This window comes from Podarcis cretensis, assembly GCF_951804945.1.
Source record: "Podarcis cretensis genome assembly, chromosome: 13".
NCBI lineage: Eukaryota > Metazoa > Chordata > Lepidosauria > Squamata > Lacertidae > Podarcis > Podarcis cretensis.
The window spans coordinates 52,596,690-52,623,390 of record NC_137182.1 but is presented as its reverse complement, the minus strand read 5'-3'; the positions used below and the strand labels follow the sequence as shown (position 1 = coordinate 52,623,390).

The 26,701-nt window shown below is 51.6% G+C and overlaps 1 protein-coding gene and 1 long non-coding RNA gene across 2 annotated transcripts in view; one reads left to right on the top strand and one right to left on the bottom strand.

The window, feature by feature from the left end:
- The window catches only part of DNAH2 (dynein axonemal heavy chain 2), a 143,707-nt gene that overhangs the window by 53,347 nt on the left and 63,659 nt on the right, over window positions 1-26,701 (top strand). The window contains exons 17-30 of the mRNA XM_079951695.1: window positions 742-981; window positions 1,398-1,586; window positions 2,291-2,438; window positions 6,566-6,758; window positions 16,016-16,216; window positions 16,306-16,462; window positions 16,806-16,980; window positions 19,457-19,620; window positions 19,762-19,923; window positions 20,920-21,023; window positions 21,597-21,753; window positions 22,100-22,182; window positions 22,963-23,143; window positions 25,811-25,949. Of these exons, the coding sequence (XP_079807821.1) occupies window positions 742-981; window positions 1,398-1,586; window positions 2,291-2,438; window positions 6,566-6,758; window positions 16,016-16,216; window positions 16,306-16,462; window positions 16,806-16,980; window positions 19,457-19,620; window positions 19,762-19,923; window positions 20,920-21,023; window positions 21,597-21,753; window positions 22,100-22,182; window positions 22,963-23,143; window positions 25,811-25,949 (2,293 nt within the window). The remainder of the gene's footprint in view (window positions 1-741; window positions 982-1,397; window positions 1,587-2,290; window positions 2,439-6,565; window positions 6,759-16,015; window positions 16,217-16,305; window positions 16,463-16,805; window positions 16,981-19,456; window positions 19,621-19,761; window positions 19,924-20,919; window positions 21,024-21,596; window positions 21,754-22,099; window positions 22,183-22,962; window positions 23,144-25,810; window positions 25,950-26,701) is intronic.
- LOC307202372 overlaps window positions 1-26,701 on the bottom strand; it is a 359,370-nt gene that overhangs the window by 286,660 nt on the left and 46,009 nt on the right. The window lies entirely within an intron of this gene.

Genomic DNA, 26,701 nt, shown 5'->3' with positions numbered 1-26,701 from the left:
CCCTCTTGTTGCCGGCCCCCTTGTCTGAAGTCTTTTCCCACCCCCACAGTTATCCTCTGGTTGGCACCCCTCCTGTCCTCCACCTCCTGTGACTGTGGCTTCCTGTGGTGTTATCACAGTGGCGTGGACATCTGGGGCTATTGTTTTTTTTTTTAAAAAAATTATTATGTATTTTGTGGTTTTAGATAATGATTTTATTCTGTGAACCATCCTGAAACCCCTGCGTATAGGGTGGTATATAAATTCAAATCATCATCATATGCAGGCAGGGGATGGCGACAAAAGGGGGGGGAAGTCCTCTCTCCCCAGATGAGCCACAGCCCCCAGATACCCACCTTTCCATCTTCCTACTGTTAATATTATTATTACTATTATTTTAAATGCATGTTTAGCATCTGTAGAACCTAGGTGATATGAGGCCAAATGTACAGGCACTATTCTTGTGAGAAAAAAGCCTTCAAATGTTTTAATTTCTCCCCCTCTCGGCAAAATCCCTGGCAGTGCTGCGAGGTGCGGTTGCCCATTTCCCTTCTCCTCTTTTCCTCGTGGCCCCAGGGCTGCTCTGCCCAGGAGCTCTTTAAGCAGGATTTCCCCAGGCCTCTGCTAATGCAGCAAGGAGGCTGGTCTCCGCACTAGGCATATGGGTTTGGTGCCTCTTCCAGCGCTAAGTCTGCCCCGCTTTCCCCTCCTGAACCTACTTAAGTCTCTTCCTCCCCCCTTCCCTTTGGCTTTCCCACACAGGTGCAGAACATTGTGAATGAATACAAGGCCTCCACCTTGGCCATCGCCCGCAAGGCCCAGCAGATAAGCGAGGCTTTTCTGGTGCGTATCACTGGCAAAAGGGTCTACAACGACCTGGAGTTTGAAGAGGACCAGGAAGACCACCGGGACTTGGTGCAGAAGAAGCTGGTCGCCATCCACGAAGAGTGCATTGACATCATGCGGCAGACATACGAAGTCTTTAAGAACGATGGGCCAGAGGTGAGGAGGCCGGGGGGAAAGCCAGTCTTACTGCTTTGCGCAGCCTCGTTTGGAGTGCTTTGGAAAGAGCTGAATGACGCTGAAGGGAAGTAAAGCACATTGCATGTTTGATTCCTGTATCTGCCAGCAGGTGGTGCTGTTGCTTCCCTTAGCTTTGTTGTGAGCTTTGTTGTGGAATGACAGTCCCAGCAGAGGCCGTGACATTTTGCTGAAGTGCTGAGCATGCATATGGAGGAAGGTGGGGCTGCCTGGGCATCGGGCCAGCTGTTCCCTCATTAACAGGCTCCGCTTGTCCTTGGCATCCCTGGGCAAAGTTGCTTCCAGAGGGATTCCAGAGGGCACAACGGACATGCTTGATCCTAGAAAGAGTCAACATTTCCCCACTTGTCCTTCCTCCCCCTCCTCCTGCCCCCCAGGTCCACCAGCACTGGTACAGCTACACCACGAAGATGGACAGGATGATGGAAGACGCCCTGCGCCTCAATGTCAAGTGGTCCCTGATGGAGCTCTCCAAAGCCATCAATGGCGACGGCAAGAGCAGCCCCAACCCCCTCTTCAGGGTGAAGGTGATTCTGCAGGACAACTATCCAGGCCAGACCCCTCAGGTGAGCCTCTTGCCGCCTCCCACCTCGGCCTGCCCCTGAGCTCTTCAGGGAAGCTGCTCCGAAGCCCCACACCTCGTCATTCACGTATTTTAATTTTGAAATGCAGGACCCCAGTGTCACGTCGGAAAATAATTGCAGGGTGGGAAGAATGTGTGTGGATGCCGCTGCGCCCCATTTTGGAATTGCACATGATGATTGTGGTGAAATAAGCCTTTTAAAAATACAGTGCTGCCACGCAAGACGAATGCCTCGCAAGACGGAAAACCCGCTAGACGAAAGGGTTTTCCATTTTGGAGGTGCTTCGCAAAACGAATTTCCTATGGGCTTGCTTCGCAATGTCTTGCGAGTTCCTGCGGGTTTTTTTCCTCCCCCCCCTTTTTCTAAGCCGCTAAGCCGCTTATCAGCTGATCCGCTAAGCCGATAAGCCGCTAAAAGCCGCTAAGCCGCTAATAGCGCTAATCCGCTAAGCCGTCAATGAGCTTGCTTCGCAAGACGAAAAAACCGCAAGACGAAGAGACTCGCGGAACGGATTAATTTCGTCTTGCGAGGCACCACTGTATTACCAGGAGATTTTCTTTCTGCTCAGGTCCCAGCCCTAGCCTGGGGCTCTGGGGTGCAGAGTGATGCTCATCGCTTCTTCTCTAGGGAGTTTGCGTTGGGCTTCTTCCCCCTTCCTGCTGACCCCTTCCCTTTGGCTTCTGCAGGTGGAGTTTTCTCCAACGCTCGCCCAGCTGGCCAGCATGGTCAATGACATCAGCACCCACCTGATCAACAGCATCTCCGTCTTCCGCCACCTCCCAGAGATCCTCGTCAGGCGCAAGTTTCCCCGGGACCCCATCTACCTCCTTGTGGGTAAGGAGGCTGCTTTGGCTTGAAGGCGTTATCCAGGCAGCTCAAACTGTCGGTTCTTCACAGACAGGCCTCTGTCCCTCTCCCATGCCTGATCCGAGGGCACTGGGCCACCTCCTCTCACATTCAAAGCTTGCATCAAACCAGTGGCGTAGCATGGGTTGTCAGCACCCGGGGCAAGGCAAGTAATTTGCACCCCCTAACCTGCACACCTGGCACCCCCCCAGTGGGCGGCGGCTTGGATCGGATTTGCACAGCCAGCACAGCAGTGAGAGAGAGAGAGTGAGCCAGGTCAGGGCAGAGAGCTGCGAGTGCAAGCGCCCCCCCCCCCCCAGATGTTGCGCCCGGTGCGGCCGGCCCCCCCTGCACCCCGCACGCTACGCCACTGCATCAAACAAAGCCCACCAGGACTGGGCGCTTCCGAGCCCAGCCAGGAATGACAGTCAATTCCAAAGTCTTATTCAGTTACTTATTTCATACTTTATTTCGGGATTTCTTAACCCCACCCTTCAGCCAGGTTGCTGAGATGGTTTAAAAAACAGAATAAAAACAACAGGTTATATCCAATGTGATGCCAAGTAACGTGTTTAGTCGGCACAAGGATTTACGCTTGTTCAATGGAATTTGCCCCTCCTTCATGCTCCTAAATCTGTTCTAGGGGTCTTGTGATTCCTCTGGGGGTGGGGATTATGGAGAGGAGGGTTGCATAAATGTAAATCCTTGTACCAATGAGACGCCTTAGTTGGAGACTGCCCAATAAAAGCCGATAAAGGCATGCTAAAGGCAGGAGAATTGTAGAAGACCTGAATATGCCGATGAGCAGGGTGAAAACTATCTAAAACCTTTCGCCTTTTGGGGGGAAATCCCCAGTGGTTCAGTCTCGCCTTGGCTGTTGGATGTCTCCAAGTGGCTTTAACTCCCCCATCACACTTGGAGACATTCATACACATAAGGAGAAACACCTTTTGGATAAAGCCAAATGTTTTGCATGTGATTGGTGCTGAAATGACATCGGAGGAAGCAACGGGTGAGCCTCTTTGAGGACAGCATTCAATCATAATCATCAGGAAATGACATGCTTCTTAACCTCTGTATAGAGAACATTTGCATAAATATGGTAGATGCCAGGCCCGAGAGCTGATGGGCCTGGAGATGCAAAATGGGTGGCAGTTCCTGGGATTTGAACCTGTCTCCTAGGTCCTAGACCATGGGTAGGCAAACTAAGGCCATGGGCTGGATCTGGCCCAATTACCTTCTATATCCAGCTCGCAGACGGTCCGGGATTCAGCGTGGTTTTACATGAGTAGAATGTGCGCTTTTATTTAAAATGCATCTCTGGGTGATTTGTGGGGCATAGGAATTCTTTCATTGTCCCCCCAAAATACAGTCTGGCCTCCCACAAGATCTCCACCACACCCTCTCCGCCAATTCTCTTGCCTCTTGGTCTCTGCCTAAAATGGGGGGGGGGGGGCATCAGAAGCCCTATTGGGGAGGAAGGAATGGTGTGCAAATGGCATTAAACAGAAGGACAGTATAAGGGGTTAGGAGACGCCCAGAGCATTATTAAACAAAGCAGTGATTTGTGGAGTGCATTTTGTGGGGCGACGGGATGGGTTTTTAGTAGCTGCGGAGTTTGTTAGTTTTGAGCTGAGCCAAGCTGGCCTCCCTGTTAGCTCGGGAGTCATTACATGGTCTTTAGCAGTCCTTGCGTAGGGCAGCTGGCAAGCCAAGGAGAGCTGTGGAATTTGCAAGGGGTTGCAGTCAAGGAGAGAGCGAAGGCGAGAGGTGCACTCTGAACTCCAGCCACGTATGAACCGACTGCGCACACAAGCTTTCGGCTCACCTCCTCCTGGCTTTTGTCTCCTTCTCCTCTTCTCCCCCTCCTTCCCCGCTGCTTCCTTCAGCCTCTTTTCTGGGCTGAGTCCCAGGAAGACTTGGGTGTTATTCTGCCGTTGCTGCTTTCCTTTACCTCCCCCCCCACACACCTTCCTCGCAGATGCTCACACATTAGGCTTGTTTGTGTCGCCATGTGTGATTCATGGTGCTGGTTTTGCATCTCCTGGAAGCTCTGCGGGAAGTCTGGGTAGTTAGGTGACGCTTGAGTAATAAAAGACCTGTGCGGGGAGGTTCAGGCTGAGCCGGGCGCCTTCCCCCGTATGCCGGAAAAGGGGTCAGGGAAAGAAGGTGCCTTTGGCTCGCACCTGATAATTGTTCCCAGCTTCTGCTAAAACAGCCTTTGCCAAGCTGGTGCCCCCTAGATGTCTTGTATCGCAACTGCCATCAGCTTCCCAGCAACAGAGGGCACCAGCTCTGCAAAGGATGCTGGAAAAGAAAGCCTGTAGGGCTTGTTTTCCTGGTGGTTTGTGAAGCTTGGAGGGGAGATGACGATGATGATAGCCAGATACCAGAAGGGCTGTCACATGGAAAAAGCTCGTTTTCTTCTGCTCTGGAGAGTAGGACCCGAACAATTGCAGGGGGTTGGACTAGATGGCCCTTGGGTCCCTTCCAACTCCTAAGATTCTCTGAATCAACGGATTCAAATCACAAGAAATGACACTGCGATTAAATGTTAGGAAGAACTTTCTGACGTTAGGAGCTGTTCAACAGTGGAATGGACTCCTTCTTTTATTGGAGGTTTTTAAGCAGAGGTTGAATGGCCACCTGCCAGGGATTCTTGAGCTGTGATTCCTGCATTGCAGGGGTTTGGACTCAATGCTCCTTGGGGTCCTTTCCACCTCTACGATTCCATGAGTCCTTGGAAGACACCAGAGCACTGTATCATGGAAGGCGAGGATGATTCGGGAAAGGTTACAGAGCTGGTGTCTCAGCACCCCCTTTGCCACTGGACAGGGTGACCTACCAGTTGTCCTCCTGGGGCAGCTGGGAGACAGGGGGGGCACGGTGCAGAAGGAAAGGGTTAACACTGCCCCCTCGGCTGCCACCAGGGCCCTGATCCAGATTAGGCTCCTCCCTTGCGTTACGTGGAGGTAAAGGGACCCCTGACCATTAGGTCTAGTCACGGACGACTCTGGGGTTGCGGCGCTCATCTCGCTTTATTGGCTGAGGGAGCCAGCGTCCAGCTTCCAGGTCATGTGGCCAGCAGGACTAAGCCGCTTCTGGCGAACCAGAGCAGCGCACGGAAACACCGTTTACCTTCCCGCCGGAGCAGTACCTATTTATCTACTTGAACTTCGTGCTTTTGAACTGCTAGGTTGGCAGGAGCATGGAAGAGGCCCGTCCTGTTGCCTGCCCTGAATCTGCTGCCCATCCATGTTGGTTCCGGTATTCTCAGAGTGGGGGGGGGGGCGACGTTCCCTCCACCCCATCCTCCCTCCCGCTGTCTTGTTCCTTCTGCCCACCATTTTTATTTAAACTAAAAAAAACCCCAAACCTATTTTAAGGCATTGCTGCTTTTGTCATTTTAAAAAAACTTTTCAGTATATGAATCATATCATAACATATTGTCCTTTTTTTTTAGCTGTATGGTTTGCTGCCTTGTGTGGATATAGTTCAGAAAGGCAGTTTGTAAATATTTTAAATAAATAAATATATTTGATCATGCTTTCTACCAATTTGCCCAATAAATCCTGAATCACTTCTTCTTCTTTTTTAAAAAGGAGCCTACTTTGGCTACTTTCAAAGGCTCTTGTTTGGAGGCCAATTTTAGTTAGAGGTTGTACATTTTGTGAGAAGTTCAGCAGTGTCACCTTTGAGTTCCTTAAGAAATCCTGGGGTGGGTGCTACCGGGGCCTGCATGGCTAATTTTGATGGCATGGGCCCTCCTGCTTGTCTCCATTCTGCCTGAGGTTGAACGGAAAATAACATAGCGAAACTGACTTGCGAGGTGGTGTGTTGTTCGATAAGAGATTGAGTGTTTTTTGGGGGGGAGGCTCATTTAATTTCATTGTATACAGATTGTACAATGACAATAAAGGTATTATTATTATTATTATTATTATTATTATTATTATTGTTATTATTATTATTATTAGATGCCTGGAAAGCATGAGCTTAGTCCAGGAGGACTGGTTGCTTGACTGCCAGGAGCTGATGGCCTCAGCGTGGAGTTTGCTGGTGTCACTGTCATGACAGCATCACAAATTTGGCTTTTCTTCTTTATCCTCCCCCAGAGCGCGACGAGGACATAAAGAAAATCCAGTCGCAGATCAGCGCCGGCATGCAGTCCAACGCGACACACCTCCAGGCGTACCTGAAGACCTGGGATGTGTACCGCGAGATTTGGGAGGTCAACAAGGATGCCTTCATCAACCGCTACCGGCACCTCAACCCCCTGGTGTCGTCTTTCGATGCAGACACTGCTAGGTAAGAGGGTTTGAGGATAAACCTATAAGGGGCTCTTTGGAACTCCCCACGTTCAGAGGTGAGGGGGTTAACAATGATGCTCGCAGCCCAACAAGAGGAGAGGATTGTTGCCTTCATGCCCTGCGTGAGCCACTAAGATTGCGCCATCAGCTTCCACCTGGAAAGTGCAGCCCGATCTCTTTCTCAGCTCTGGAGAGGCACAAGCCCAGACGGCAAGGCAGGATCAACACTATAGAAGTTGGCACTTGGGCAAATCCATAGGCACAGCGGGTGCAAATGGGGTTGCTTCAAAGAACTTTGCCAATAAAAGACCGTAAAGGCAGGACTGTGCTTTGAAGGAGAAATGGAAGGGGGGATGGGGAAGGGGGGTGCGATTCAGGAGGCAAAGTTTTGAGAGCTCCACTGAGAGGGCTGTGTAACTAGCAGGGGCCAGTCACCTGCTGGAAAGGTGGAATCTGCCCCTGCAGGGACGTGGGGCCAAGGTTTCTCGGTCAGGGCCTGCTATCTCTCAGTTGGCTTGACAGCAGTGCATATGAAAAGGATCTTGGGGTCTTAGTAGAACACAAGCTGAACATGAGTCAACAATATGATGCATCAGCAAAAAAGCTAATGCTATTCTAGGCTAGTATCCAGGTCAAGGGAAGTAATGTTGTTTTTGTTTAGTCGTGTCCGACTCTTCGTCACCCCCTGGACCAGAGCACGCCAGGCACTCCTGTCTTCCACTGCCTTCCGCAGTTTGGTCAAACTCGTGTTTGTAGCTCGTGTTGAGAGCCAGTGTGGTGTAGTGGTTAAGAGCAATAGTCCCGTAATCTGGGGAACCGGGTTCGCGTCTCCGCTCCTCCCCATGCAGCTGCTGGGTGACCTTGGGCCAGTCACACTTCTCTGAAGTCTCTCAGCCTCACCCACCTCACAGAGTGTTTGTTGTGGGGGAGGAAGGAAAAGGAGAATGTTAGCCGCTTTGAGACTCCTTCGGGTAGTGATAAAGCGGGATATCAAATCCAAATCCAAACTCTTCGAGAACACTGTCCCACCATCTCGTCCTCCGTCGTCCCCTTCTCCTTGTGCTCTCCATCTTTCCCAACATCAGGGTCTTTTCCAGGGACTCTTCTCTTCTCCTGAGGTGGCCAAAGTCTTAGAGCCTCAGCTTCAGGATCTGTCCTTCCAGTGAGCACTCAGGGCTGGTTTCCTTCAGAATGGAGAGGTTTGATCTTCTTGCAGTCCATGGGACTCTCAAGAGTCTCCAGCACCAGAATTGAAAAGCATCAATTCTTCGGCGATCAGCCTAGTACCTTTTATATTTGGTCTTGGTCAGATGCCACCTGGAGTCCTGTGTCTAGTTCTGGGCACCACAATTTAAGAAGGATATTGATAAGCTAGAATGGGTACAGAAGAGGGCAACCAAGATGATCAGGGGACTGGAAATCAAGCCTTAAGGAAGAACAGTTGAGGGAACTGGGGAAGGTTAGCCCAGAGAAGAGAAGACTGAAAAGTGATATGAGAGCCGTCTTCAAACAGCTTAAGGGCTGCCAGCTTGTTTTCTGCTGCCCTGGAGGGCAGGACTTGAACCAATGGCTCCAAGTTACAAGGAAGGAGAGTCCAACTAACCATCAGGAAGAACTTTGTGGCAGTAAGATCTGTTTTGACAGTGGAACAGACACCCTCGGGAGGCGGTGGACTCTTCTTCCTTGGAGGTTTTTAGGCAGAGGTTGCATGGCCGTCTGTCATGGATGCTTCAGTTCAAGAAGGACACTGACAAACTGGAACATGTCCAGAGGAGGGCAACCAAAATGGTCAAAGGCCTGGAAACGATGCCTTATGAGGAACGGCAACGGGAGCTGGGCATGTTTAGCCTGGAGAAGAGGAGGTTAAGGGGTGATATGATAGCGATGTTCAAATGTATAAAAGGATGTCACATAGAGGAGGGAGAAAGGTTGTTTTCTGCTGCTCCAGAGAAGCGGACACGGAGCAATGGTTCCAAACTACAAGAAAGAAGATTCCACCTAAACATTAGGAAGAACTTCCTGACATTAAGAGCTGTTCAACAGTGGAATTTGCTGCCAAGGAGTGTGGTGGAGTCTCCTTCTTTGGAGGTCTTTAAGCAGAGGCTTGACAACCATATGTCAGGAGTGCTCTGATGGTGTTTCCTGCTTGGCAGGGGGTTGGACTCGATGGCCCTTGTGGTCTCTTCCAACTCTATGATTCTATGATTCTATGAGATTGCTCATTGCTGGTGGTTGGACTAGATGAACACAGCACAAAGTTGCATGATGGGAACATAGGTAGGTCCCTTATAGTTAGTCAGACTGCTGGCCCATCTTGCTCACTGTCTGTGCTGTCTGGCAGCAGTGTCTCTCCTGGGCTTCAGGCAGGACATTTCTCCCAGCTGTACCTGGGAACGTTGCTGGAACTGAACCCGGGACCTTCTGCATGCAAAGCAGAGGCTCTTCTCACCAAGCTACAGTCCTTCCCCATCAGCACATGCTGACAAGACAGTGAGATAGGAAGCTGTCTTACAAGGTAGCTTTGACAAAATAAAAAAATTCCTTCCAGTAGCACCTTAAAGACCAACTAAGTTAGTTCTTGGTATGAGCTTTCGTGTGCATGCACAAGCATTCGGGACTTGTGGTGGGGCTGTCCCAAGTGAAGATAAGGCAGTTGCACCCTGGAGGTGCTGTTCAGCCCTCTGTGTACACACAAAGGTTTGCGGATCAGAACCCCCCGCAGTGTTTTCCCTGCTGCCCAAGCCGGGGAGGGCAGTCTGTTTCCCCTTTACGTTGCAAACTCTTGTCGAACACCGCTGTGTGCTGCTCAGAAACTGCCCTTCCCCTTCCCCAGAGGAGGCTGGAATTCAGTGCAGCTTGAGCAATGGCTTTTGGGGGAATGAGCAGCAGGAAGAAGAAAACCTGTTTCCATGCAAATGTCAAAAGTGATTTCAAGAAACCCAAACCGGGGAGAGAAATACAGAGAGTCTGAGTGCAAGTTGGATGTTTGTACAGCTCTCCCCCTGGAGACGTCACATTAAGAGCTTTGTAAACAAGATCCAGCTGCTGCAGGAGACTCAGCAAATAGGCTTGGAAGCCCAGGCCGCCCTCGGAGACGCTGCCCGGCGGGGCTGCCCTTGCAAGAGGAGCCAGACAGCTTGGCTCAGGGGCTGTAAAAATCCCCCTTGCTGGGGCGGACAGCCTCTGCCCTTGGTGGGTGCCCCCTCCTCGGGACGAGAGGCAGGCACAGTCCATCTGGTGTCCTTATTGGGGTGGGGGGCGGCATGAAACTGAGTTTTCCGTGATTCATTGTTCATCACTTTTATGTGTTATCTAGCACCATCCGTGAGCCTGGTGCTTTGCTGAATGGGAAAAAGGGTCCCCACCCCAAAGAGCTTGCAGTCTAAAAATTGACATAGGAAAAACAAGAGGAGGAACGGTTAAGGGGGTTGGGTATATTTAGCCTGGAGAAGAAAAGATGGAGGGGTGACCTGAGAGCCATCTTCTGAAGGGCTCTCACATGGAAGACAGAGCAAGAAAGGAGATTCCAACTAAGCATCAGGAAGAACTTTCTGGTGGCAAGAGCTGTTCAACACAAGGGAAGTAATAGTGCCACTGTATTCTGCTCTGGTCAGACCTCACCTGGAGTACTGTGTCCAGTTCTGGGCACCACAGTTCAAGAAGGACACTGACAAACTGGAACGTGTCCAGAGGAGGGCAACCAAAATGGTCAAAGGCCTGGAAACGATGCCTTATGAGGAACGGCTAAGGGAGCTGGGCATGTTTAGCCTGGAGAAGAGGAGGTTAAGGGGTGATATGATAGCCATGTTCAAATATATAAAAGAGGAGGGAGAAAGGTTGTTTTCTGCTGCTCCAGAGAAGCGGACACGGAGCAATGGTTCCAAACTACAAGAAAGAAGATTCCACCTAAACATTAGGAAGAACTTCCTGACAGTAAGAGCTGTTTGACAGTGGAATTTGCTGCCAAGGAGTGTGGTGGAGTCTCCTTCTTTGGAGGTCTTTAAGCAGAGGCTTGACAACCATATGTCAGGAGTGCTCTGATGGTGTTTCCTGCTTGGCAGGGGGTTGGACTCAATGGCCCTTGTGGTCTCTTCCAACTCTAGGATTCTATGAACACCTTGGCCAGGTGGTTGACCCTCCATCGGATGTTTTTAAACAGAGGTTGGATGGCCACCTGTCAGGGAGTCTTTGACTGTGATTCCTTAGGTCCCTCCCAACTCTATAAATCTAGGAGGGGAAGAGGTAAACAGAGAAATAAGATGTGGCTTCAGCTTTGCATGCTCAGGCTTTGCTACAACAGAGCATGGGAACTAGGGGCTTTGTGCCAAAGGATTAACAGGAATTGGGTTTGGGGAGAGAAATTAGGGTGTTGTGCTGGCGTTTCAGGAAGCAGCTGAAAGAGTCAGTGAGAGAACTGGAGGGCTTTGGATGGTGGAGGCTGATGGGATGAGGGTCACAAGCAGGGGGTGCGGGGCGAGTTGGGATCTGAGAGCAGAGAGATGAGAGGAGCGAGGTCACAGAGGGGCTTGAAGGTGCTTGTGCTGATTTGGAGAGCGCGCAGGAAACTGGTGTAGGAAGGAGTGGTCCAAGACAAAGGATATGAAGATGCTACCTGCCCCTGCCACTTTCCATGTACATAAACCAAACAAACTAGAAGCTGAACCTTACAGGAGCAGTGGTGGTGTCCTCCGCTACAACAGAGGCAGCAGGCTAGCTGGGGGTAGGGTGGGTACCATTCCACACCTCTCAGCAATTGCCGCCGGAGGTGCCTGCCTCACTTTGCCTATTGGGAGGGTCCGTCTTGGCTGTAGGGATTTCAGGAGGGTCATTGTCTGATCAGAGTAATGACAGAGACCAGCAGTGGCTTTGGCTGCAGACCATTGAATGGAGGTGAGGGGATCAAAGGGAATGAGAGGAAGAACCGAGAAGGGACGGTTGCTGGGTCCAGGTGAGAGATGGCCAGGGCGTGCGCCAGAGTTTCACAGAGTGGGCTGAGAGAGAGAGAGAGAGAGAGACTGCATTTTCACAGTGCTAAAGGGGGAAGCGACACGACTCGAATGTGGAGGAGAAAGGAGAGATGAGTCCAAGATAAATCACGCAGAGGTCACATGCCTGCTCAGCAGGGTGGATGGGAACGTTGTCCGTGGAAGAGGGAAGCGGGCGGGCTTGGGAAGAAAGATGAGGGGTGGTCTGAGACATGCTGAGCTCATCATACGGAGTTTGGGCTATTTACTTAGCTCCCTGCCTTTGGTATGCATGCTGAGGCTTGCCTGCTCTCCACCACTTGGAGTAGTTCGATTTCCTTCCTGCCGCCTTCCTTTTCTTTTTTGCCTGATGGACACAGCAAGGCATCTCCTCCGGCCCCTCGCCTTCGGGTCCTTTCCCCAGCTCGGGCAGGGAAGCTGGCGAGACTCCATATAGACTCCATATAGCTCAGTTGGTTAGAGCATGGTGCTGAGAACACCAAGGTTGCAGGTTCAATCCCCGTCTGGGATGGCTGCATATTCCTGCGTTGCAGAGGGTTGGACTAGATGATCCTCAGGGTCCCTTCCAACTTGTAAGATTCTGACTCCCTCCCTGCCTCCCTCTTCCTCCTCCTCCTCCGAACCCGGTCAAGGCCTTGTGAGATGAAGGCATCCTGGCCGAGAGCGATTCGTGTGTACACGTGAGAGGGATAAACGGAAGGATTCCATCCCTGATCCTTTAATCTTTTAATAATTTATTGAACAAGCATGTTGAGTGCTTTGGAGGGAGGCAGCGAGAGAGAGACTCAGCTTTCCTCCCACCCCGCCGGGGTTTGCCTCTCTTTCTCGAGAGGGAGATGGGAGGCTGGGAGAGGATGCCAGGCGGCCTCCGTCTCCTCAGTGGTGGTTCGAGGCTTGCCGCAGTTCAAAAAAAGCAAGGAAGATGGAGCTAAAAAGCGGCGTCCTCCACTGGCCCGGTGTCACGGGCGGGTCAAGGGGGTCCCTGGGGCTGGCGGCTCTGGCAGAGGCCTCTTCAAAGCAGCTGCCGTTTGCCTTTTGAACTTTTTCGTTTACAGCATGTTTTACGAGCTTTTGATGCCTCCGTGTTCTCCAGCGTACTTCAGTAGCCGAATTCCCAGATTAAAGGCAACAAGCAAAAAAATAAAGAAAGCGACCCCCCCCCTAAAAAAAACCCCAACCACCACACTTTTGATGGGAAGTTAGTACAGCAGCTGATGAGTCACTGTCAGGAGAGGCTCTTCTGCCATGTTTTATCCCCACAGATGGCAAAGCCAGGGGGCCGAGGCTGTGGAGAAGTGGCAGCGGCTGAGGGGAGCCAGGCCTTCCTTGCGGCAGGATAAATCTCTCCCGTCTCTTTTTTCTCTCCCCCCCCAGCCCTCCCCTGCTGTGCTTTCCTGACTCAGCGCTTCTGACACGCCTAATTTACGGGCCCTGCGTGGGACGGAGGCGAATTTGGGCCCCGTAATGAGGGAGCGGCGCGAAGGCTCCCCTCCGCCCGATCCGTCTCTGCCAGGCCCCAAGTGCTGCCATTGCCCCCATTTGTCTCTTTGGAGGCCCCGATTGTGTTTGTTTCCTCCCTCTCCCTGTTAATAGAGTTTGGCTTTGTGTTCCCGGTGACCCGTTGACAGGGAATTAATAAATGAAACAGGAAGACTTAATAAGATCCCTTGGGGCCCGAAACAATTCTCCACCTGCTGGCCTTCCTTGCTTCGATGAGTCAGGAAGATAGGAAGGAAAGCTCTGTTTCAATTAACAAATCGGACGGAGGGAATCTGCTTCTCCCTCCCCAAAGTGGCTGTTCCCATTGCGCAGCCCAGGAACAAGGCCGGACGTGGTCCGAGGGCCACTTTGCACCTTGCGAGGTCTAGACAGCGGCCTGTTTTCCTTTCACAGCATATGCATCATGTGATTCTACGTGAATAGTCTTGCATGAGGGTGAATGCATGCTTTTGCCTAAAATCACCATTCCACCCCCCCCCCCGGCATATCCAGATATTCCATTCCGTCCCCCAGCCTCTTCCAACTAGCTAGCCGAGAACGTGAAGCAGCGAATCAATCTTGGGATACTTAGATCTGGGTCAAATGATACCCTATTTAGAGTCTAGGTGAGGTGAGATTGCAGATTAGATGGATGTGATGTATTAAAGAATCTGGCTATAATCTATGTAGGTTACTCCTAGGTAAGTTAGATTCATTACTGTGACACCAGAGCATCTGCTGTTCAGGAGTTCAGCAAACTTCATCGGAATGTCAAGCAGCTTTGCAAAAGCCCCTTTTTCCTGCAGCGCAGGCGGGCTTTTGAGTGCAGAGGCGGCGTGCCGACCTCCTCTGAATACCAGTTGCTGAGGTGCAGCGGAAGGGGACAGAGCTCCTGCCTCCAGGCCCTGCTTGGGGGCTTCCCAGCGGGGCCTCTGGTTGGTTGGGGGGGGGCGGGGGGAGCAGGAGGCTGAGCTTGGGGAAAGAGACTCCATCTTTGCCTGCAGAAGGTCCCAGATTCCACCCCTGCCTGAAACCTGGGAGACGTGTAAAGGTAAAGGTACCCCTGCCCGTACGGGCCAGTCTTGACAGACTCTGGGGTTGTGCGCCCATCTCACTTAAGAGGCATGGGGCCAGCGCTGTCCGGAGACACTTCCGGGTCACGTGGCCAGCGTGACATCGCTGCTCTGGCCAGAGCCAGAGCCGCACACGGAAACGCCGTTTACCTTCCCGCTGGTAAGCGGTCCCTATTTATCTACTTGCACCCGGAGGTGCTTTCAAACTGCTAGGTTGGCAGGCGCTGGGACCGAGCAGCGGGAGCGCACCCCGCCGCAGGGATTCGAACCGCCGACCTTTCGATCGGCAAGCCCTAGGCGCTGAGGCTTTAACCCACAGCGCCACCTGCGTCCCGGGAGACGTGTAGACAGTACTAAACTAGGTGGACCCCACCTGGCTCACTAGGGGTAAGGCACCTTCCTCCACTCCTATGTGGCTGCTTGACCTTTCGGTGTGATCAATTTGCCTCTGACTGGGGTCCCGCCATCCACAGAAGGACAAAACATGTCTGCACAAAAGGCCCCACCCCTCTCTCCAGCTACCCTTGAGTTGTCAGCCCCTCTGTTGGAAACCTGTGGCACTACAGAATTACACCTTCCATCCAATTCAAAGTGCTGACCTTTAAAGCCCTAAACGGCCTCAGTCTAGTATACCTGGAGCGTCTCCACCCCCATCATTCAGCTCGGACACCGAGATCCAGCTCTGAGGACCTTCTAGCGGTTCCCTCGCTGTGAGAAGCCAAGTTACAGGGAACCAGGCAGAGGGCCTTCTCGGTCAAGTGGGGACTGGACCCTCTCCTGGGCCTGAGTCTGACGCTCTAACCGCTATGTCCTGGGAGTCATTTTGGACTCACGGGTGTCCATGGAGGCACAAGTCAATTTTGTGTCCAGGGCAGCTGTCTACCAGCTCCATCTGGTACGTAAGATGAGACCCTCCCTGCCCTCCCACAGACTGTCTCGCTAGAGTGGTGCATGCTCTGGTTATCTCCTGCTTGGACTACTGCAATGTGCTCTATGTGGGGCTACCTTTGAAGGTGACCCGGAAACTACAACTAATCCAGAATGCGGCAGCCAGACTGGGGACAGGGAATGGCCGCTGAGACCACATAACACTGGTCCTGAAAGACCTACATCAGCTCCCAGTACGTTTCCAAGCACAATTCAAAGTGTTGGTGCTGACCTTTAAAGCCCTAAACAGCCTCAGCCTAGTATACCTGAAGGAGCATCTCCACTCCCATTGTTCTGCCTGGACACTGAGGTCCAGCTCCAAGGACCTTCTGGCGGTTCCCTCATTGCAAGAAGAGAGGTTACAGGGAACCAGGCAGAGGGCCTTCTTGGTGGTGGCGCCCGCCCTGTGGAACACCCTCCCACCACATGTCAAGGAAATAAACAACTAGCTGCCTTTTAGAAGACATCTGAAGGCCGCCCTGTTTAGGGAAGTTTTGAATGTTTGATGTTTTAATGTGTTTTTAATATTCTGTTGGGAGCCGCCCAGAGTGGCTGGGGAAACCCAGCCAGATGGGTGGGGTATAAATAAATTGGTGGTGGTGGTGGTTCTTACATCAAAGCTGCTGGGAATTGGGAATTACAGTTCAGCAGCATGCAGAGGGCTCCCCTGCGTGTGGTTCCTCTTTCACAAAGCTGGAGCCTCTGGAAGGAGTGGGGTGGGATAGGATGGGGCCGAGGTCTCCAGGCACAGCCCTCCCGCCTTTCTTACTGTGCTTTTATGGCCCCTGCAGGTACATGGAGGTGGCCAACAACGTCCAGAAGGAGGAGACGGTGCTCAGCATCCAGTTTGTGCTGCTGGACTGCTCCCACCTGAAGTCCGCCGTGGTCCAACATTGCAACGAGTGGCAGCACAAGCTCACCAACCTACTGAATGAGATGGCCACTAGCCGCCTGCGGGAGCTGTATGCCTACCTCCAGGACAACGCCGCCGAGTGAGTACCGAGCCCCCCCCCCCCGAAATGTTCCCTGCCCCGGCCTCTGGATCCTCCCTCTGACTGAACCCCCTTTGCCCCCCGCACAGCGTCAGCCGTCCTCCGCAGACCCTGGAGGAGCTCAGCCGGAGCCTGCAGCTGCACGAGACCCTCCAGAACGACCTGCCCAAGATCGAGGGGCAGATCCCCCCCATCCACGAGCAGTTTGCCATCCTCGAGAAGTACGAGGTTGCAGTGGAGGAAGAGGTGCGAGGGGCTTTCTGGCGGCGGCAGGAGCAGGGCGGCCTCCTTCTCCTCCTCCTCCTCCCTCTTTCCCTGCCAAAGTGATCCTGAGAATAATGTTCTCCTTTTCTGCTGAGGTAGACGCTCTCGGAATTAAGTTACGCGCCCTGCTGAGGGCAAGACGCAGCCACAAATCTGATTGATCTCTGGGATGAGGGTGGCAGGCGTGGTGGTGGGCAGGCAGAGCAAGAGAGCAGCTGTTTTTTTTGGGGGGGTCATGCTTCTCTCTTCTCTCGAGTGCCTCTGCTCCCCTTCCTCTGACCTCTGCCTTCTCCTCCTCCTCCTCTTCCTCCCCTCTCGCTTCCAGGTGCTGCAGCTTCTGGGGGAGCTGAACTCAGAGTGGCTGGCCTTCCAGCAGTGCATCCTGGACAGCGAAGCCATGCTGAAGAAGCACAAGGAGAAGTTCAAGACGGGCCTGATCCACTGCGCCGACGACTTCAAGAAGAAGGCCCAGAATCTCCTGCAAGACTTTGGCACCAATGGTGAATGGCTGCAGGGGGGGGCAGTCTCTCTCTCTCTCTCTCTCTGTCCCACCCACCCCCTTCCCCTCCTTGGTGGCCAGGTCTTTTTACAGCCAAGGGCACCTTTTCCTTTGCAAGGCAAAGAATCCCACCCCCTCCCCTTTGGTCGATTGTGTGAAACCTCAGCCTGGGCTTTGCTTGTTTTAAAGGCCTCTGAAGAATCTGTAAAGCAGCCCAGGCTCGATGGAAATCTGGCTCCTGCTGTTTTTACAGGCTTCTTAAACTCTTAACTGGAGGTCTGCAAGCCAGCGCTGCGTCTGGTAAATGTGCCTCCTGGCTCCCATCTGCGGGCGCCACAAGGGAGGCTTCTGGCCTGATCCTTTGTACATTTACTTGGAAGTAAACCCCCCTTGGGATTACTGTGCAGCAAGATCATACTGGAGAAGGAGAAGGTTGCCACTGCCTCCGTCCTGCCCGCTGCCTGGTCCCCAGCCAGTGAAGCTGCCTTTGCAAGGAAGTCGCTTACCGTTGGCTGTGGCAGCAGCCATCTTGTGAGCCAATTGCAAAGGCAGCCACAGTAGCTAAGGACCAAACAGACCCAGGGGGTTGTGTTTGTATGTGAGATGCAGGTTCTCCTCCTCCTGGAAGGAAGGTGCAAACCTGCATGTAGTTACATGTGCAGTAAGAGCTGCTCAACAATGGAACGGATTCCCTCGGAAGGTGGTGGGTTCTCCTTCATTGGAGGTTTTTAAACAGCAGTTGGGTGGCCATCTGTTTGGGATTCTTTAACACCGTTTCCTGCATTGCATTCCTGCATTGCAAGGGTTTCCTGCATTGCATTGGACTAGATGACCCTTGGGGTCGCATCCTGTTGGGTGTTTTTTTTAAAGAATATTTTATTAAGATTTTACAAAGTCATAAATACAAAAATGCATAGTAAAACAAAAAAAGGAAAAAACTCTCAGACAAAAATACAAAATACAGAAAACAAGAAAAATAGAAAAATAGAAAAAAGAAAGTTAAAACAAATCCATTTTTTATAACTTTAAACTCATTAGCTTGTTTCTTTGACCTCCTCACACCTCCCCTTTTTGTATTCCCATTAATATAATCAAATCAGCAAATCCTTACCTTCTTTCATTTATCTTAACTCTATATCTTAACATATTATAACTCTATGTTTTCACCCATTATCAAATCATTTTTGCATACTCTTTTTAACTTTGTTGCTAATGCCACTTATTTTCAATGGGGGGTCGCATCCTGTTGGAGACTTGTGGAATTGAGTCGGTAACTCACCACACCTCAACCCGTGGGATGTATGTGGAGCCCTAGCCAAGTCTTCAGAGATTTCCTGCTGCCAGCAGAACGGCTTCTGCCTGAGTCCCCAGTTAAGGGGGAAACTTCTCTCCTGTACAGTTCTAAGTAACAAAGTCTTTATTGTCTCCAGACATAAGACAAAGCTAAACACTCCAATGGCCTTTATACGGTACTTCTGGTCTTTGAAGTAAAGATGCAGATGTACGGAGAGATTCGCTAACATTATCGCCATGCTAGCTATCGCTGCTGTGTAAAACCCGCAGCCTCTTCCCTTGACTCTCGCACGTTGAGAGTCAGGCCCTGACAGCAAGCAGGACGAGACATGGGCATGCATCAGGACAGGACTTCACATAACGGAAGCATTCCCGTAATGGGAAGGCGAATGAGTCATCAAGCCGCACACTCGACCTTGCTGGTGTTGCTGTGATAACCCGGTGCACCTGCTCTCTTATCTTGGACCATCCAGACGTAGGGGATGTGCTAACTCAAAACATGAGCCCAAGCACTGTGTCATTCAAACCATTGTTCACACTGCACCCAAACTTCCAGCTGTACAATTCTATGGCGGGAGTAAGCCTCTGTCTTCAGTGGGACTGACGTCCTAGCACACCTGTAACCAGGTCTCTGTCCTTCTCATTCAATAATAATAATAATAATAATTTATTATTTGTACCCCGCCCATCTGGCTGGGTTTCCCCAGCCACTCTGGGCGGCTTCCAACAAAGATGAAAAGTACACTAAAATGTCACATATTAAAAACTTCCCTGAACAGGGCTGCCTTCAGATGTCTTCTGAATGTCAGGTAGTTGTTTATCGCTTTGACATCTGATGGGAGGGCGTTCCACAGGGCGGGTGCCACTACCGAGAAGGCCCTCTGCCTGGTTCCCTGTAACTTGGCCTCTCACAGTGAGGGAACCGCCAGAAGGTCCTCGGAGCTGGACCTCAGTGTCCGGGCAGAACGATGGGGGAGGAGACGTTCCTTCAGATATACTGGACCGAGGCCGTTTAGGGCTTTAACGGTCAGCACCAACACTTTGACTCCAGAACTGAGCGCTGCTGCCTTTGCCTATCATCGCCTTCCTCCAGACTCCTTATCCAACTGGACGGCCAACCAGAGAGGGCAGGGAGGAGGAAAAGGGCTTGGGGTTATTGACTTCTCTCTCTCCTCCCATGCTAGGTCCTTTCACCAGCGCCTTGTCGGCCGATGCTGCCCTGGAGCAGATTGCTGAAATGAGGCGGCTGCTGGCCCAGATGAAGGAGGAGGAGAACACCCTTCGTTCTAACCTGGGCATCTTTAAGATCGACCAGCCGGCCTCCAAGGACCTTCAGAAGCTGGAGAGGGTAGGATTGGCTCTGCAGGGAGGGAGCTTGTCTTGACCGGCCCGTCCGCCACTTTCTGCACCAGAAAGAAGGAAGCTGAATTCTGGGGTAGGCCTGCGGGGGAGCTTGCCGTTGCTGACCTCTCTTCTGCGCCCCCTGCAGGAGTTGGATTACATCCAGCAAGTGTGGGAGATCACCAAGGAGTGGGAGGTCCACTGGAACGAGTGGAAGGTAGTGAGTTTCAAGACCCTGAAGACGGAAGTGATGGAGAACATAGCATTCGCACTTTTCCGCAAGCTGAACAAGCTGAGCAAAGAGCTTAAGGTAAGGGGCAAAGCATGGGTCGTGTCCCTGCGACGATGCCCAGCTGACCCTTCTTAGGGCCACTGGAGGTTATTTTCCGATTGGGGACTCAAAAGGGCATTTTGCAGGATTGGCTAATTTTCCTTCTGTGCTTCTGTCCTAAGAAAAGCAATGTCAGGCTTCGGGGAAGTGGCTTCCCCCCTCCCTTTGGCCATGGATAAGCAGCACAAAGCAAATATAGTCTCTTACCATTTAAAGAGATTTCAATGATCACAGCGGAAGAACAAAGAGTCCATTTTCGGAGTAAAGGTGCTCCCAATTAAGGTTTACACCCACTCCCCCCCGAGTCACCCGAGTCACTTCCTTGTCTTTCAACCTGATCTTGCAACCACTGTGCATTCTGTGCAGCTACCTTATCTAATCTCCGTGACCTTGGACTGATCGGTTGGACCCTTTCCAGCGAACTGGTGTCTGTTAACACTCTCTCTCTCTCTCTCTCTCTCTCTCTCTCTCTCTCTCTTTCTTCCGGTTCTTCTTCTCCTAGCTGTTCACCACCCCGTTCTTCCTAACTTTTGTCCTCTGAACTATGTCCCTCTGTGAACCAGTGGTTCAAATCTATACTGCCCCACTGCTCCTGGGAAGACTCAGGATCCTGATCAGGACCAGGGGGAGAGGGGGGCTCCCACCATTCCTCATCTGTGCAGCCCTCCTTGGCACGGTCCCTGACAAGCAGTCTCCCAGGATTAAAGGTGGAGGCATCACTTCAATTGCTGCAGTGGGTGGCCTGGATTCTGTCTTCTTGAGAGAGGAGGCAGAGCGCAGCAAGATGAGTGCTGAAGGGCCCATTGGCAGTTGCCTGCAATCCCAATATTAGTTCTGATAATAATAATAATAGTAATAATAGTAATAATAATAATAACAACAACAACCCTTCCCACCTGACAGGGTTACAGCAGCAGATGTTTTTCAGCCCTCCACAGTGGTTATAATCTCCCGCTGACTGTTTTCTGACTTTAGGATCGGAACTGGGAGATCATTGAGACCTCCAAGTTGAAGATTGAGCAGTTTAAGAAGACCATGCCCTTAATCACAGACCTCAGGAACCCGGCCTTGCGAGAGAGGTAGGCAGTTCGCTTACTGGCTAGGCTGTTCCTTTTGGGGAGGGTCGATGAGGATCCTATGGAGCTGAAAAAGAATGGTGGACCATGGAGACCCCTCTGTGACATGACCAAGGCCACAATGGTATACCTCCTGCAGTCATCGTCCAAGCTCCGAGCTTAGATTTAGGATGTCGTTTGTGAGCTGAGAAGAGCCCTGCTTCCCATTAAGGCAATGTTACTCCACAGCACTGTGGAACAGGCCGTCCTGGATATATTTTAGGTCTTGCACACCTGGTGGTTGCAGTGACTCCTGGCACCTATCCCATGATTTCTGATAATGATTTTCAGGTGTCCTTGGGCCTGGGGCACTGGCCTATCTTCTCATCAACAAAGCAACGTGGGCAGAGACCAGGGCGGTGGGCGGTAGAGACGAGATGCTGGGAATTGTCTGGCCAAGAGGAAAGGTTCCCCAGACTGCCCATGAGTAGCCAGGGTTCAAAGGCATAGGAAAGATTCTTCTTGGTGCTGAAGTGCCCAGCTCTTCACCCAGAAAAGAGAGAGACCCTCTGACTGGCCTGTTCTGGTTCCCTGTAGGCACTGGGAACAGGTGAAGGACCTGGTCCTCAGGGCATTTGACCAGGATGCTGAGGATTTCCGGCTGGAGAACATCATTGAACTTGGTCTGGATAAACACGTGGAAAAGATTGGCGAGATCTCTTCCTCGGCCACCAAGGAGCTGGCCATTGAGCAGGTAGCGTCGGCTGCTCTGGGGCCCTGCCCCATCCTTCCTTGGAAGGAAGGATGCTATTTCATCCCCACATTGAGCAGGGGTGGGGGACTGGATCAGACCAGCTCCTGGCCTCCTTTACCACCCACCTGCCAGTTACCTGGTCACCATTTCCCTCTGCTCAAAATGCCTGTAAATGGCTGGGAGTCACATTTTTTTACTGTATCCCACCTGACATTATACATAACCTCAGGTGGGTGTGGCTTGGGGAAGTGGTCCTGCTGCTGCTGCTTTAGCCACTGGGTGCCCAGCCTCCAGTCTCTCTCTCTCTCTCAGCATTGGCAATTGGCCTCCGTTGCCTTCCCTGCAGGCTCTTGCAAACATTGCCAAGACCTGGGACGCCACCACTTTGGACATTGTGCCATACAAGGACAAGGGACACCACCGTGTCAGGTAGGCCCAGTGCAGGGGGTGTAAAAAAAGGGTGGCCCCTTCACCCAGGATGGCAAGACCCAGGTTGCATTTCTGTCACGGGCTCTGGCTAGCATCTGTCCAGTTGGGCTGAATAGCTTTAAGCATCTGGTCCCCTCTTTTTTAGGTTTTTGTCTGCTGTCCATATCCCTGATTTGAAAATTTTGTGGTTGCCTTATTTTTGTTAATTTTTTTAATGCTCTCATTAATTACCGTATTTTTTGCTCTATAAGACTCACTTTTTCCCTCCTAAAATGTAAGGGGAAATGTGTGTGCGTCTTATGGAGCGAATGCAGGCTGCGCAGCTATCCCAGAAGCCAGAACAGCAAGAGGGATTGCTGCTTTCACTGCGCAGCGATCCCTCTTGCTCTTCTGGCTTCTGAGATTCAGAATATATTTTTTCTTGTTTTCCTCCTCCAAAAACTAGGTGCGTCTCATGGTCTGGTGCGTCTTATAGAGTGAAAAATACAGTATTTTTTGTGTTGTTGCAAGCTTCCACAATCATTGCTACTGCGGCGGAAGGGCAGAGCTCAGTTTTTATGAAGGATAAATAAATAAAACGACCCGGGAGGTTTAGGAGCTTGTGGTCTAGACACTGTCTAAAGTGGGGTTTGTCAGTCTAGTTATTTTGGCATACATTCCAGCCCAGCCAGAAGCCAGAGAGGGATTCTGATCTTGCATGCGTGCTCTGACCTTACAAGGGTTCCAGGCTTTGGGCCCTGCCTGCGAAGGCCTGTGCTCACCTGCTCCCCATTTCTGCAGAGGAACCGAAGACGTCTTCCAGGCTCTGGATGACAACCAGGTGGCCTTGTCCACCATGAAGGCCTCGCGCTTTGTGAAGCCCTTTGAGAAGGATGTGGACCGCTGGGAGCGCTGCCTCTCGCTCATCCTGGAGGTGATTGAGATGCTGCTGACGGTCCAGCGACAGTGGATGTACTTGGAGGTGAGGCTTACTTTCTCCAGAAGGCAGAAAAGGCGGTAGCAACAGCAGCGGCGGAGGAAGCCGCTTGGGCACCTGGGGTGGCGCGCCAAGGCGTGGGGCACACCATGGGGCCTCCAAAGTCTGCCTGCCTCCTCCCACTCAGACGCTCTAAATCTGGGGAGGAGGCAGCGGGCGGACCATTTGGGCATCGCGAAGCCTGCGTGCGCCCAAGCCACCGCGTCTCTCCCAGGAGAGACGTGTGGCTCAGGCGCACTGCAGGCCCCGCAGTGAGTGCTGCCCGGCATTTTGTCACCCCCCTCAGTGGTGACACCCGGGGTGGGCCACCCCCACCGCGTCCCCCTTCCTGCGCTCCTGAGCAACAGGCACTTGGGGGCTTCACTGTTGGAAATGAGAAACTAACTCTCTCTCTCTCTCTCTCTCTCTCTTTGGGCAACAAGTAGCTCAGACAGGCCCCTGAGCTAGCATTAATTATGAGCAGATCAGAGGAGGAGCATTAGAGGGTTTCAGTGATGGCTATTCTGCATCTCCCACAGAAAGAGAAAGAAGCAGGTCCTTCCTTTGTGCTGCTATGGCCAGTCTCTCTTTCAGTCAGAAAGCAAGGGTAACTTTTTAAACAGAATCTGAGAGAGGGGGAAATTACCCACAATCCTCAGGACATGTTGCACTGGATCCTGCTGCACAGAAAATGTGGCACCCTTTTGAAGGAGGCCCAGCCAGCTCTGTAAATTCACATAACACCTCCATTGATCCAGAGGACTCCGGGTGACTTAATATCTTCTTCTCTTCCTGCTCATTTTCTGGATCTTCTCCCTCCTTGAGTGGACTCCTGCTCCCAAGGAGACTCCTGGCAACCCAACAAGCCCTCCTACACTGACTCTGAGCTTCCTAGGGTACCCTGCTGCCTTTGCAGGGGTGAAGGGAGAGAGTTCAGGATCAAGGCAGGGCTCTGGGGGTGGTGGGAGGGGTTGTTGCAGGGGCCTGCCAGATGAAACTTCCACAAGCCAAGGAACCTTGGGACCTTTGCTGTTACTCAGTATGGAGGAATGGTGGTGGCAATTAATGGAAGTAGAGTTGATATTGAAGAAAAAACATGGTTGACATTTAGCAATAGTAATAACAATTCGAGAACCCCGCTTGGACTTTTTGCGGGGGAAAGAAATGAATGATTTTGAGACACTTTGACTTAAAAGAAATAATGTTTAACAGGAAGTGGAAAGGATTGATGGTTATCATAGACTGAATGTCTTGTTTTCTTCTTTTTGTAATATAACCAGCAGATGGAAAATCAGAAGCCCTCTTTATCTTTATTGTTTCTCTTCCTTTTTCTGTTTTTCTCCACTTTTCTCTCTCTCTCTTTCCTTTCTTCTTCGTGCTTCTTTCTCTTTCCTTTACTCTTTCCCTTCCTCTCCTTTTGTTGTTCTTGTCTCTCTTTGTTTTCTTCTCTTTTTTCTTTGGTGTCCTCCACTCAGGGCCTTTACTGAGGTCCAGAGATTGCATACTCATGGGGGCGGTAGATGATTGATGGAGGACCCTGGGTGGGAGGCAGGGAAATGTTGGTCTTCCAGGGTGAGGGGCTGGGAGGAGAAAGGAAAGATTCCAGGAGAGATCTGAAAGAAGAAAGGAATATCTGGGGTCAGAGCCAGGAGGAGCTCTCTGTGGGTGCTAAGGGTTAAGAACCACCGTTAAGATGGAACTCTGTGTTCTGCTTATTCTATTTTATACTTCTTGGAGCTGTTTTTTAAAATTTATACAGTGGTGCCCCGCAAGACGAATGCCTCGCAAGACGAAAAACCCGCTAGATGAAAGGGTTTTCCGTTTTGGAGGCGCTTCGCAAGACGAATTTCCCTATGGGCTTGCTTCGCAAGACGAAAATGTCTTGCGAGTTTTTCCAAGTTTTTCCCCCTTCCCCCCCTTTTTCTAAGCCGCTAAGCCGCTTATCCGCTAAGCCGCTAATAGCGCTAATCAGCTAAGCCGTTAATGGGCTTGCTTCGCAAGACGAAAAAAACGCTAGATGAAGAGACTCGTGGAACGGATTATTTTCGTCTTGTGAGGCACCACTGTATTAGTTTACTGTACCTTAAAGGTAAAGGGACCCCAACCATTAGGTCCAGTTGTGGCCGACTCTGAGGTTGCGGCGCTCATCTCGCTTCATTAGCCGAGGAAGCTTCCAGGTCATGTGGCCACCATGACTAAGCCGCTTCTGGCAAACCAGAGCAGCGCACGGAAATGCCGTTTACCTTCCCGCCGGAGTGGTACCTATTTATCTACTTGCACTTTGAAGTGCTTTCCTACTGCTAGGTTGGCGGGAGCAGGGACCGAGCAACAGGAGCTCACCCCGTTGTGGGGATTCGAACTGCCGACCTTCTGATCAGCAAGTCCTAGGCTCTGTGGTTTAACCCACAGTGCCACCTGTGTCCCTGTACCTTACTGTATTCCCAAAAAACTTACATGATAAAAAAGAGACCTTTGCAACTTCTTCCAAGCCCTCGACTGCCCTGGGGTCCCAGGCCTCTTCTTCCGAAGAGGTCTCCCCAAGAGCCTCTCAGATCCTCTGTGCTGTTACTGTGGGCAAGGCAGGCAGTGCCTGGTGACCTCCACCCCCAAAAGTGCAGTTGATCCCAGCGATTTGTGCCTCACCCTCTTCCTCCTCCCGCCTCCTTATCCCAGAACATCTTCTTGGGGGAAGACATCCGCAAGCAGCTGCCTGGTGAGTCGTCCTCCTTTGACCGCATCAACAGCAGCTGGAAGACCATCATGGACCGCTTTGTGAAGGACAACAACGCTCTGCGTGCCACACATTACCCAGGTGCTGCTGCTGCTGCTGCTGCTGCGTTGCGGGAGGGGATGCAAGGAGAAGCAAGGGGGAAGGTGACAAAAACTCAGGGGCGGGGCTGCCCCCTCCTGATTTGCAGGAAGGAGGCCCCAGGTTCAGCCCAACACAATAGCCTCAGGTGACAGGTGACGAGAGAAGTCTCTCTCACTGCCGGAGACCTGAGAGAGCAGCTGCCAGCCAGAGGCAGCAACACTGGACTAGATGGGCCCAGATGGTTTAAGGCAGCTTCCTATGAAACATTAGGAATAACTTTTTGGCAGCAAGAGCCATTCAACAGCAGAACGGACTGCCTCATAAAGGGATGGGCTCTCCTTTGCTAGAGGTGTTTCATCTGTCAGGGATTTAGTTGTGATTCCTGTATTGAAAGGAGTTGATGACCCTTGGGGCTCCCTTCGAACTCTGTAATTCTATGATATGTTTGTAAGTTGCTGGTTGCTTGCTGGACGGGCAGCATAGCTGTCAACTTTCAGATTTGAAAATTAGGGATCAGCAGCCTCGAAAATAAGGGATCAGCTGTCTCACCTGTCCCGGGGACAGTCTACAGGATATCTAACAATCCGGGATAGCAGCGGGAAGCAGCGGGAAACAGCGCTGGAATAAGGGAATTTCCCCCCCCAAAATTGAAGGTTGACAGCTATGACGGGCAGTCCTGTTTGGTGCAGTGCGATTAACTGTGACAAGGGTCAGGGAAGTAGGGGACAGGCCATACAGGACCTTGCTAGTTA